Source organism: Oreochromis niloticus, linkage group LG5 (genome assembly GCF_001858045.2).
Source record: "Oreochromis niloticus isolate F11D_XX linkage group LG5, O_niloticus_UMD_NMBU, whole genome shotgun sequence".
Classification (NCBI taxonomy): Eukaryota; Metazoa; Chordata; class Actinopteri; order Cichliformes; family Cichlidae; genus Oreochromis; species Oreochromis niloticus.
In genome coordinates this window covers 29,678,566-29,691,849 of record NC_031970.2, presented here as the reverse complement: position 1 = coordinate 29,691,849, position 13,284 = coordinate 29,678,566, and the positions used below count along the sequence as shown (strand labels likewise).

Below are 13,284 nucleotides of genomic sequence, written 5' to 3'. Positions count from 1 at the left end.
TAATGCACAGAAGTGTTGCTTAGGTTCATGGTCCTTCCACACGTTTGCCTATCAAAGGTTTAGTACAGGGGTAGGCAACCTTTCTGATGGCGAGTGCCATCTAAAATTTCCTCAGAAGTCAGTGTGCCATATGATTGCATTAGCAATAAATTTAATAACGCTCTATATTAACAGTTACACACTATATAGAACCACTTTATAGAATTATATTTGTTCACAGATGTTGGCAGCTATCAGATGTTGGCAGCTATCAGCGAGTAGTTATCAGCTATTTCGAAACAAAAAAAAGACTTTTTATCAATAACAAGAACTCCATGGCAGCAAATGAACTGTACAACAGAAAATACAAATGCTATTTATGGTCTCCTCACAACAATGATAAGAAAAATAAACTGGGCCAATATGGCATGTTTGTTAATACAGGGATACACATGTTAATGTGATCTCTGGTCTCCCACTCAGAGACACAGGTCTCCGAGCGGCTAAGACACTCTTCATGTGAGAGAAAATCTGCTCACACAGATATGTAGAGCCAAGTACTGTCAATAAGGCCTCTGCAATGTTCTGAAGACAGTTAAACTTGTCAGGTAGTGATGTCCGGCCTGTGAAAATGCAGCTCCATGAACACGCACAGCTGTGGATTCCAGCTGCTTCGATGTTGCATTAACTGGCATTAACTCAGCCATTTAATGGGAGACAAATCTAGCTGCTCATTAAAGATTTCTGGTTTGATCAGAAAATAAAACATTGGTCCATACACCTGAAAGTCCCAAAAACGCATTGGGAATTCTGTCTCGAGTCTACGGATGTATCCGTGTATTTCCGTGGTGCTGATGCTGTGCTGAGCGGAAAGCTCCTGAAGCTTTTGAAGTGTCGGAATGTGGAAAGCTAACAACATCCCCCCTCAAACAAGAGAGACGGACTTGCGCCAGAAAAGCCGATCAGCTGATCATTGATCAGTTTCATGATTGAAGTAGCAACAGGAGGGGGAGAGAATGAGAGAAGAAGAGGCAGCTGTGCAGATTAACTCCAGCTTTGTGTCTTTTTCCATTGTAGCTGAAGTCCGGGACAAACTGCGTTCCTTTTAAGCTCAATACGAAACGCGTAATATTTTCTCTGAATACGAGACGATTCCGTCTTTTTACGGGACGGTTGGCAACTCTACTAACTAACCTTATGAATAAAATAAAGTTCACTACAACAATGCTGATGAAAACTCCGTCATGCTAGCTAGCACGCAGTACGAGTTATTGTAACTGACTGTAAAAAGTCAGCACAACGAAAATAAACTCCACCTAAACTTGGTTTATATCTGACCCATATAGACTGCAGGTCATAACTTCTTACCTGAAGTTCAGTTCACCTGACACTCGGACCGGTGCTGCCTCGGGTCTCTGCTCCTCCTGCCTCCCCTTTCCCTCATCCACCTGCTGGCCTCCACCACTTGCTAATGTTACTGAATCAGTGGAAGCTCCACCATAGCCACCACCAAACAACGGAGTTATTTTTACACACTGGCCAGAATCTGGCCAATCCACCACCTTTCATTGTTTATACCGCTACAAAAAAAAAAAAAAAAAAAAAAATCATCGGCCCACCGAGCGTGCCATCAGTTAACCCTTCGCGTGCCAGCTGTGGCACGCGTGCCCAGGGTTGCCGACCCCTGGTTTAGTACAACTTACACTTACTACAGTGTGTTTATTCTAACAAAGATTTAAACAACTTGCATTTGCATTAGTACAATAAATTCGTTTTTAGATAATTGCATTAAAATGCTCCAAAAGGCTCTAAGATCACAAACATGGTTCCAGCATAGAGAGAGACAGTAGACAGCTACTGGCTACAGCTGCATGTGTCACTCTCGAAATATCAATACAGGTGTGCACAGCCCTAGTAAAACATATATTTAACCCTTAACACTATTTAAATTGATGTGAAGCTACAAAATTAGCAATAGAGACCAAATGCATTTTTAAACCAGGCAGTAAACTTTTCATTTCTGCATTAAAGTTGTGCATTTTAACATACCAGACATTGCCATATGGAGACCGAATTGCTTTTAGAGCTTTTCAACTGGCCATGGCTTCTTTTTTAAGCCCCAGAGGTTGTCGCCTGGTACCTCTTTCACGCTCTACCCAGGCTCTACCCCTTGGCTTAAACCAAACAGTAGTTTTCCAGTATGAACGTATCTGACATAGAGACTCTCCTGTTGCGTGCTACATCTGAGAAAGGGCAATTTCGGACAAAGCCCAGGCTTGATTCTCTCTTTCATGTGTGAAAACGGCTTAAGATCGTGATTGAATAGGCTAGTTTTATCCCTTTCTGCCAGCTCTCTGCCTGACATGCATTCTGCAAAAAAAAAAAAAAGCAAAATGTAGCATCAAGCCAGACAAGTTCTTTTCACTCCACTGACTGTATCACAAAACATTTCTGTATTTTATTCAGCTAAATCAAAAACCGATGCTTTGATTGCACCCCAGAGAAGAGGGGGAGTTGTTTTGAGATATGAGCGTAGCTCTATGCAAGGGCTGTACTCCGTAAGATGAGGGAAGAGGTGGAATGTAGCACTAAAAGGTAAAATACAGTATGTTAGCCAGAGGTTCTCCTTCTCTGTTCAGCAAAACACCACACAGATATGGTGATTCTTTGGATCTGCTGAGAGTGAAACTAAAGCCCTTTTTTTTCTTGACAAGAGCAGAGAACATTGGCTCAGCTATGAGTAGAATTTTCATTGCATGCTTATGCCAAGTCACCCACATATACACGAATGTGGGACATAAATGGCTGAAATACAAAATGGCTTAGGAGAAATAACGCAGCAGTTAGCTTGTCAAAGGAAATCGTGTATACAGCATGAATCAGGTAGAGCATTAACTGCATCAAACCAGGGTATCTAATACAGCTGCTACATTGTTTTTTGTCATTAACCTTAGGTCTATACATTGACCTGCACAGTATACCTGTGCACTAAATCCTTAATACAGACGTGCATCCTCTGTGTAGATAGAAGCGAGGAAATAACTTTGAACCCGATCTTAGCTTGAATATCCCACAAAAACTCATCTGCAGCATAACAGTTGATGTTTTTGTTTGTCTTTCACGAAGGAGCTTAAGCTCACAGGCCTTGATGTGGACTCCACAAGGACATGGAGGGAAAAAAAATTGTATTATCATAAAAGATGAGGTGAGGGAAACTGTTTTGCATCGGTACTGTTCCAGCTCTCTTTATTTAGCATGCATGTGTGCCTCGCGGTGTATGCCTCGGAGAGGGCTGAAATCCACAAGGATGGGAAAAAGATGTTATGATCAAAGAGAGCATGCAAAGGTATTCCGTTCTATTAGCTCGGTTCCAATAACACTCTTCTTTTATACACATGTATGGCAACCTCATACTTTTGTTGATGCCTTTTGGGAGAAGGCTGAAAAAGTTCCTCGGAGCAGGCATTAATCCTCATTTAAACTCAACTCACAGAACTTACAGAAAGCAGGTCAAAAGGTCTTTTTTGTTGGAAAAAGCTCAGTTCCTCAAACCACTTAAACCTCTGGGATGTGAGACGAGGAGGAGAAAAATCCTACACAGCCTGCCTGGTTGCCTGAGGTTCTAAATATTATTTCCTTGCAAATGCACACTGCAAATTTTAAGATAATTGGAGCTAAGCACAGCTTTTTTTTCGTTTCTTTTTTGTTTTTTTTACTAACACCTCAAACGAAACTGACATATAGGGGAGCCTGCGTCTGTATGAATAAGACTAATGTGTATAAGAATAATAAGAGATCAGGCAAATAAATAAAAACAGGATGTCCGGGGCAGGACAAAGAGAAAGGGCACAGAAGAAAAGAATGAGGCAGCGAGTGAGATGCGCAGCTCCGCTGGGTCATTAGGCTAGAGACAGACACATGCAATTGCCACCTCATCCTTCATTCTCTGGTTCTCCTGGCCAAAAGGCACTGGGGTATTGAGCCATGTTCAGTGAACCTGACATGTGCTGCAGATACTGTGGCAAATGAAGATACACTACAGGGCCCATGGACACTAATTCTCCTCCTTCTTTTTCAGCAGTCTGTCACCATTGTTACTGTGTACAGTATGAGTGACTGGCATATTAATATGAGATGCGAAATAGCGAGAAAACTCCACAACATGGTGGCTGGAGCAGATTAAAATATGATTTCCTGTCTGTTTATACAAGCATTTGGCTGTGTCCATCTCATGTGTCTTACTCTGTACAGCGGTGATAAATAGTTAGCTGTGACATCTCAACCTAACTTCCATTATTAGAGCGTCTGCTGTCAGATAAAGCTGTGATAAGACAATACGGTGGTGCCTCGGCCCAGCAGTCGCATAGATTCATCCAGACACATCAGACAAGACAAATAGACCTCAGCTAATGCTGACAGAGCACCCCGGGTGGAAAATTTAGACAGACTTTCAATCATTCGTTTGACAAGTGGGGACATATTCAAGCAAGAGATTTCTGTTTCCATAATTCCAAACCCCATAATCCATTTTTGTCCCACGGTCAGGGCTTGAATGAGCGATTCACTGGACTAGACTGAAAAACTGAGTCTCCCTGGCAACAAATAGAATCTATGCAACTGAAATTTCATGTTATTAGAAGTGTGAAAGCAATTTTTGAAACACAGAAGGTCTAAATATGAATATGGCATGAGTGTTTAGAAGTAAGGTGTGCATATAAAAGGCAACAAGATAGGTTTCATTCAGAGTGGTGTTCGTGTCCACTTGAAGTCCAATATTCATTGTGTTTTGGTCTCCTCTAATATCTGAAGAAGATATCTTATTTTTTAGCAGGCAATTCCTTCACTACATTCACTAGCTGGTAGCAAACACTGTTTGTTTGTTTGTTTGTTTACTGGTGCAGGGAAAGTAGCATACAGTAGTTAAGCTATTTCCTGATGCAAAACCAGCATTATTAGAACTCTGAGAATATATCTGATGCATATTATACACATATACCACATAGATGAGAAAGAGCAGACTGTTTTGAACTGACAGAAAGGCAAGATTAACTCAAATAATCGTTTGTTAGAACCAAAGTACAGAGAAGAGCATCTCAGAAAGTACAACCTGGCAACCTTTCTTTTTACCCAGTTAGCATCGGATCTTGAAGCAGAATTGCTACAGCAGCAGACTTGGGTTTAGAAAGTGTGGTTACAATTTAGACTGACTCACCAAAATTGGACAGAAGACTGGAAAAATGTTGCCAGGTCTGATGAGTTTTGATTTCTGTTGAGACATTCAGATAGTAGCGTCAGACTGTGGCATAAAGAAAAAGAAACCAGAGGTCCTCCTATCAAAGATCCAGGCTGGTGCTCTTGGCATTACTGTGCAATGGTGCAGGGCATATTATTTTCTTGGCCTGTTAGGACCAACTCCCCATTGCTTAAACGCCACAGCCTACCTGAGTATTGTTGTTGACCATGTCCAACTCTTTATGACCACAGTGTACCCATTTTCAAAAGGCTGCATCCAGCAGGATAAAGCACCGTGTCACAAAGCTCAGATCATCTCGAACTGGTTTGTTGAACATGACATTGAATTCACTGTACTTAAATGGCATCCACAGTCACCAGATCTCAATCCAATAGAGCTCCTTTGGTGAAATGGGAGATTCCTATCATGGATGTGCAGCTGACAAATCTGTAGCAACTCTTTGATGCTATCATAGCAAAAATCCAAATAGACCATGTTTCCAGCATTTTGTTGAATTTATCCCACACAGAATTAAAGCAGCTCTGAAGGCAGAAGTCCATCCAGCAACTTTTATTAGGTGTACCTAATGAAGTGTCTACTGAGTTCATACATTAAAATACAGTTGCATGCTGTCAAATAGAAAAATAGGATAAAAGAGCCTACAAATCTTTATTGAGCACCAAGAAACTGCAGAAATTGTGTAATAATTCTCACATTGCCTTTCATGATGTGCTTTAAAGGAAGATTTTTAAGTATAACTACTTAAGACACTCAAAAGGTAAACTCCCTCACCGCTGCTCCCTCAATAAAACGAAAACAGAATTGATTACTTCAGACTAGAAGCAATGTTTTTATCTGTGTACACTGCAAACCATCAGAGGGGGAACTGAGGGGGTGGGACAAATCAGTAAAATGCCCCTTTCCTTTGCATGAGCTTCAAGTTCATTGCTAAAACAGTGATGATGACATGATGACAGAATGAAACTTGTCTTTAGATTCTGTTTGCTGTCTGTTCACATTTGCCGGACAGTGACGACAACGACATGTACAAAGCAATGCACGATTTAAAAGCCTCACTGGGATGACTTACCAGAAGAAGACCTGTAGCACAGTTAAGACAAACCTAATTTGACTGCCACTGGATAAATGAGTTGCTCGGGCAAAGTGAGACCTCTGCAAACAAAACACTGAATGAGTAACATTTGTCCCCTGCAGTGGTTTTAACTGATGCGGCGGAGTAGCTCTTTTGCATCACAATTACCTGGCATTGTGTCTTTTCGCTCCATTAGCATAAGCAACCCATTTCACTTCAGTGAGATGCTACTGAAGGGCTAGAGGAGCCCGGAGGCAATCGGGAAGCCGCACGTAGCTACTGTATGAATAAAGATGGCAGTGATGTATGATATAGTAACTATATGCTTTGTATAAATAGAATGGATGTGCTGCATGTAACTGGACTACTCTGAGATAAAAATGGGATAATAAGACACAGATGTGTATCTCGGTATGCTGCTAGACAGCTGGGCGATGTGAGACCTGTCTATTTTAATGCTCTTCACATTCTTAAAAATAATTGGTGGAGTGAGCCGCCCATGCTCGATAGCACCTGCTCACTCAGTGTGTCACAATTATCTAACATCAGAAAAGAACAGGATCTAATCTACCATCTAATCACTCCAGGATTGTGAAAAATACTCCAGAGCACACGCAGTTAAAGGCTTCAGATGGAAAAAGACCGCTCGCTGAGTAAATAAATCCCAATGACACGGCAGAACTGTCACAGGTGAATCGGACTACGTTTGTCGAGGGGGCACATGAAGCAGTGAACCTTCATTCATTCATTCATTCACAGACGCAAGTGGCATTTTAAATAAAGTCACAGCTGGTGACACATCTATCAGTAGACAGATTGTACAACGCGACTGTACTGTGCAAAAAAATAAAAAAGTTTGACAGTTACCTGAGATTTGGTCATTTTAGAAGTGGTTAGTCAGGAAAGAACACAGAGAAGCTCATCTACTTTTCCAGTTTGACACATTAGTGAAGCTCACCTCTAAGTGAATATCTGATTATGTGTGGAGGGGAGAAAAAAAAAGTCAAGAAATGGTGCACAGGCGATAGAAAGCACCAGTTCAACCTCCAGTCCTTTCTCCCCTCTTGCCGGCCATAAAACGCAGTGTAATAGGATTCCTAAGCTTTTCCAGTGACTGCTTCCACTATCACACAGACATTTAAGTGCACTAATCCATGACAAATTGTCTCATCTGATCCATGACAAATCGTCTGAGGGGCCGATAGAGACGAGGAGATGAAGGAGGGGTGGGCTGGGGAATGGGCGGCAAGAGGATGAAGAGTTGGTGGTGGCGGCAGCGGTGGTGGTGGGGGTGACTGGTGTGAAGAGAGTGCTGCTCGGCACCTAAATGATCAGGCAGTTATTGCCTAGTTTTTTAGAAAGGTTGCTTTCATTACCTTGAAGGGCATGCTGTGTGATAAAATGTGAGTGATCACATAGCGCTGATGAGCTCTCCACCTAAGCCTGCCGTTTTCAAAGCAATTATAATCCCATGTGGAGGTAGATTATAGGATTTCACTTCCTTTGTTGGTAAAAGGCCGGATTTGTAGATGTCATGTTCGCAAAACGAATGTTTCTAATTGAATTTGTGTGATATGTAATTTATGATTTTCATCACCCGGTAGTTAATTTTTTATTTTAAAGGCGATTTTTAAAAAGACACACACACTGACTAAATATTCACTCAAAAAAAGATAACAGATAAAACTTAACAAACAAACGAGAAAACTGAGCTTCATCAGAGGTCATGTTATTGATTTAAATGTGTGTGTGTGTGTGTGTGTGTGTAAATGTGTGAGTGACTCTTGTACTGTACTACGTTGTATTTCAATATTCACCAGTGCACCAATGCTGCCAAGCAGATCAAAAAAATTCCTTTTCATCCACTTTGCAAAAATAAGATTAAGGCATCATCCATTCAAGTGACTGTAATTAAATTGAATTTTCTTTTGCCATAAATTCTCACACTAATTAGTCCCCACCGTCTAATGAGGATGCAAATAAAGCTGATTCGATGACGAGAACGCAGCCTATGCGCTCCTACGTTCCTGTGGGTAGCACGGATGGATCGGCTGCTCAAAAGCACCAAAGTGACGAGATTGCCACTGTGCGTTCCTCACCCTGTTCGAGAGCTATTGTAATGAGGAGTGTGACAACTATGGAAATGAGTTCCAAGTTTTAGGTTTTTTTAAACTGTGTGTGCGTTTAGTGTTTCAATCTGTGACGTTCATTTCTTAGAGTTCTGTAAGAGAAATCGTAAATCTTCTGAAGTAAAAAAAAAATAAAAAAAAATCAGTTCATACTGTGTATATGTACAGCTTCCAGATGTCAGTGCTATCCTCATTTACCAAACTGGCAGCTTTCCTAAATCAGTTTCATAGTTTAGGTTTAACACCCTGTATCCCGTCTGTTTTTTATCTCCCTAGAAAACTCCTATCCATACAGCTCACTGTTACATAAAGTTAGAGTTAAGCTCTGTGGTGTTTTGACAGGATGTGTTCTCAGAGCTGGAGACATGCTGCCTAATTTAACCAACCCTGCTTACGGTTATGCTGTTGCTCTTACTTGACCATGTGATGCATCTTGGCTAATCAAAGTAATTACGTGGAGGGGGTTTTTTCCACCTCAAAGAAAACTTCTACACCGACAGAGCATTATGCCACATTGAACAATGAGCTCATTAAAATGCATTCCAATCATCTGGGATTAGACTTTACAGTCCATTTCAGATCAATGGATAAAAACATAACAGCAGCACCACTGCATTATTTATCAGCCTTTTCAGTTAGATCATAGCCCCTTTTGTGTTTTTACGTGTAGCATGTTTCACGTCCATGAAAAAAATAAAATAAAGAAACTTTCTCTTTTTAAAAAATCAGTGCGTTTACAGCTGACACTCACAGTTGATTTCATATTCAGAATGTGATTGTTTTTTTCTCTGACGAACACCAGGTAACTTAATTAGTGCGAGTGCAGTTCTGTAACAATGCAGACACACCGTAGCGCTGTGGCTGACGAGGAATTTGGAGAATAAAACCGAATCCTGTCAGGGTGTAACAGCCTAGTTAGTTTTACAGCTGCACCTGCTCTATTAGATCCAAGTCTCTCTTAAACTGCCCTGTCAGAGTCATAATAAAACAAAGCAGCGGCTAAGGTGCTGTTATATCGAGACTGCCCCTCTGGGTATTGATATATTATAAACTGTACGCTGACTTCATGCATGCAGCAAGGGTAAATAGGTAGAGCACCTGCTAAGTATAACTTAATGACAAAACACTTATCAGACAACGCATTAGGGAGCTTGTTTCATTTTATCATTAGGAGGCACAAATTCTCCATTAACTTCTGCCAGCAAATGTACTGACAATGTAAATGCAAATTGGTTACACTGAAAACCAGTACTATTTATCAAGAGTGGCCTGGTTTGTGCAGCAGCACTCTTGGCAGTGAGAACTTGTGCTCACTGTGCTGGCAGGTGGGGAGAGTGCATAGCCAGGCTTGTGTGTGTCATGTCACATTCAGCTCATCTGTCAATGTAGTGGATTATTTCTTGAGAGACCAGAATTGGCTTCCCAGAATCAGGGCACCATCAATCTTCAGCCGCACGAGCAGGACACACGGGGAGGCTGTGTGAAGCGGAGGCTCGCGGGAGAGAGTGCGGCGCCGCGCTTCCCGAGCAGGTGACGAAGCAGTCGGGCAACTCGTTACTCAATCGCCGCATCAGCCGTGACTATGGCGATTTGTCACGGAAACGTTTGGAGAAATAAATAAACAAACAAGTGCAATGTGAAATCTTCGCCCAATCTGCAGTGCCTTATTTTAACGTGTGCTGTGAGTTTACTGTTGCAGGAGGCAGAGAAGCTGATTTCTCAAAAACTGTTAGCTGCTTCAACAGGCTGGAAGATAACATGACCTTCACTTCCCCTCCTCATATATATACCCACACAGCCCCTTCGCTGTGGGTTTTTTGTTTGTTAGCTTTCGTACCACTCAGTTTCTCAGGCAGTCTGCCAAGCTGCATTCATAGAGCCACACAAAGTAATTTCAGGGCATGTTTTCTTTAAAGGTACCAACCTCCAATTTTAGCATCATCATCTCAATGAAATTTATCTTTTAAAAATTGTGACTAAATAGCAAACATAAAGCATGTTAGTCTAATGTAACATTATACTTCTATTCACAAAATATGTTTCAGTCCTTCATGAGGAAAGCTCTACTGAAACTTAGCTTGCAGTAGGACCACGCGGCACATGATATCATTCTTTAGAAACACAGAAACATCCGCTTATGGAAAACAGCAGAGCGTGAAAGCCAATGGATTTTTCAAGGCAAGACATCTCTTTCTTGCCACGTCCTACATAGCCATATCTATTTATATCTGAGGGTTCTGGCCTCAATGAAACCAGAGAGCTTCTCAAATTATAAAATCAATTCTAATTCAAATATTCATCATAGCATTTCAATTCTGAGAGAGGAGTTCTGGTTAGATCGGTTAACGCCACTTCACGGATGAGTAAGATTGATGTCAGCTTAATCCTCTAAAAAAAAAACAACAAAAAAACATGATATACAGTAAATTGTCCAGTCAGAGAACAGCAGCTGGAGGGGGGGGGGCTGTAAAACTTCATAATACATTGGCAGACTAAGATTATAAGTGCACTGTTCTGCATTTGTATCTGTTTGTTAAGTTTAAAAGTTTTCTAGAAAGTACTCAATGCACCCGTCTCACTGAGAATCCCAGAGATGTTATTCAAAATTGAGTGGCCCAACCAGAAACACCCCAGTAACATGAATTAAATCTGGGTCAATCACACATCTCTATGTTTGAAACTTGCTACTGAAATGCACCCTAAACACAGCTCCAGTATCCCCAAAGGACCCATGAGGAAAGGCCGCAGCATAATGGCCTTAAAGAGGAGACTTCATTTACATCCCTGTACCCTCCTCGGTGCAGTAAATGCGTGAGTTGATCTGTCTGACAGGAAAAACCCTTCCCTATCACCATCTTGTGGTTGAATGCCTCTTCTAAATGTACAAGGAGGGTGTGGAGGCCAACCACTACTTTTTTCCCCCCCTCAGCCCCTTTGGGATCACTGCATTATTCAAAAAAGACACTTACTGAGCCATGCACTTCCTTGTACATCTTTGGCACCAAGCTTGACTTGCCAACCAGTCAAACCAAAAAAAGGGAGGAGGAGGAGAAGGGAAAGGGGGGGTAAAAAAACGAAGGCAGCCTTTAAAAATTCATTCTGAGCTCTCTATTGCTCATCCCTTACTGTCTTGTTCCAATTAACGGGGCTGGGATACTTTGAGAACTTTCTATCTATCATAGCTGGGATTTTCATGTGTCAGCTGTTCCACAGCAGAAAGTACTCCAGCTCTCTGACATGCTGCTTAAAGCCACCAATGTTCAACACAAGCATAGAGAATTCAATGCTGGATTTTTTTTTTCCACTTGCTGTGCTTCAATTACTGTCTTTTTGCCTGGCAATGCAACACACACAAAAGGGAACCAAGCAGAAGATAGCATCAATGTTTAACAGCCGCTTGGCATCCACAGAAAGCTCCGCTCCGCACAAGAGTTCAGCACAGAAGTCGCACTTATTGTTAGAAGCTTAAGGAAAGCACTTGCTTTGCTCTAAAAACCTTCGCCTCCCGTGTAACAGTTCTACATACACCATAAGCGATTCTGGTAAGCTTCTCCGTAATCAGTGAATTAGAGCCACCTCTGTGTCTACCTCCCCTTTTGCCCTTACAGTGCAGCAAGGCGTCGGGCTTAATTGCCAAATGTTTCCAGTGCAAAAGAGGGGAACATAATTGTCATTTCTATCTAAGCCGCAGTGATCAAAGCTCCCCTGGCTACCAGCACAGTAATGGGGATTTCTCTCTACAGCTTGGCCTATTCGTAACAGTGTGCCAGCAAGATTCACGCTGCAGTAGTCAAGAATTCCACATCGCGACTGTGAATCATCGTTCCACTAGCTAACTCGGAGTGCTCAAAGGACGTCGTCCTCGTTGAGGTCTACACACAGAGATGGGGCGTAGCAGCCCTATTTCTCCAATAGGTAGCAAAAAATGCATATGGATAGGTTTGATTAAATTAACCTAGGGTAATGCATGATTAGAAGTAGCTGTCTTTGCTTATCTTGTATGACTGCGAGCACAGTGAATCATCTTGTACAGTACCGTGGCAAATCATCCTGACATACTGCAGCAGTGTCTCGCTGTTGCCTTTTAAACAGCCAAAGCTGACAACTGCTGCCCCATGGAGAGGGCACCATGTTTCACTGTAACACGGTGCTATGAAGCTGAAATCTGACAAAGAGGCACACGTACCCAGGGTGAGAATGTCAGTGCGACCAGGCCGGGCCACATGGTGCTGTTGGATGGTCTGGTAGAGAGTTGCCTGGCACAGCAGCAGGAAGCCGAGGCTAATCCACATGGCCAACAACCAGGACATGGTAAGGCCGAGTCTGCAGGATGGCACACCGCGGGGGAGAAACAACAGGGGGACAGGGGCAGAGTTGTATTACAACATGTCTCCATATATATTTACAACACACACTGTGTTTATTTCATGTGCCAAAAAGACAAACAATGCTGACATCAACCACACATATCAAGACCACCGCGTCGAATACTGTCACTTGTTTTGTTTTTTTTTTCAAAGTAACACAGCTAATGGGAAGAAAAAGACGACAATGGGGCTTTGAGGGAAATCCCAGCGGACAAGTGACTCCAAAAAATGATCAAACACAAACTTTAACATGCTAATATCACACCACAAAAAGGAGAGCAAAGAAACACGAAAGAAAACATCCTGCCTCCAATTTTTTTTAGACTGTAAGAATGATTCACCCCTTTTAGGAAAACCAGAGTTATTAAAAACAACAGCAAGACTGTGTTTCTAAGCACAGGCAGCCTTCTTGCAGATTTGTTCAGCGACTGCCTAATGGCTGGTGAGGGCCAGCATATGGAGACACGCCTTAGCCCTTATTGA

General features: G+C 42.0%; 1 protein-coding gene across 6 annotated transcripts in view; it reads right to left on the bottom strand.

Annotated features, from left to right (window-relative positions):
• Positions 1–13,284, bottom strand: part of tafa1b (TAFA chemokine like family member 1b) — a 111,912-nt gene that overhangs the window by 95,923 nt on the left and 2,705 nt on the right. For 5 of the 6 annotated variants that reach the window (XM_025907434.1, XM_025907429.1, XM_025907432.1 and 2 more), the window contains exons 3-4: positions 12,621–12,757; positions 5,192–5,245 (exon numbers count right to left, since the gene is read on the bottom strand). In XM_025907434.1, the coding sequence (XP_025763219.1) occupies positions 5,192–5,245; positions 12,621–12,744 (178 nt within the window). In that variant the 5' untranslated portion in view covers positions 12,745–12,757. The remainder of the gene's footprint in view (positions 1–5,191; positions 5,246–12,620; positions 12,758–13,284) is intronic. The other variant, XM_025907433.1, reaches the window with a different exon arrangement.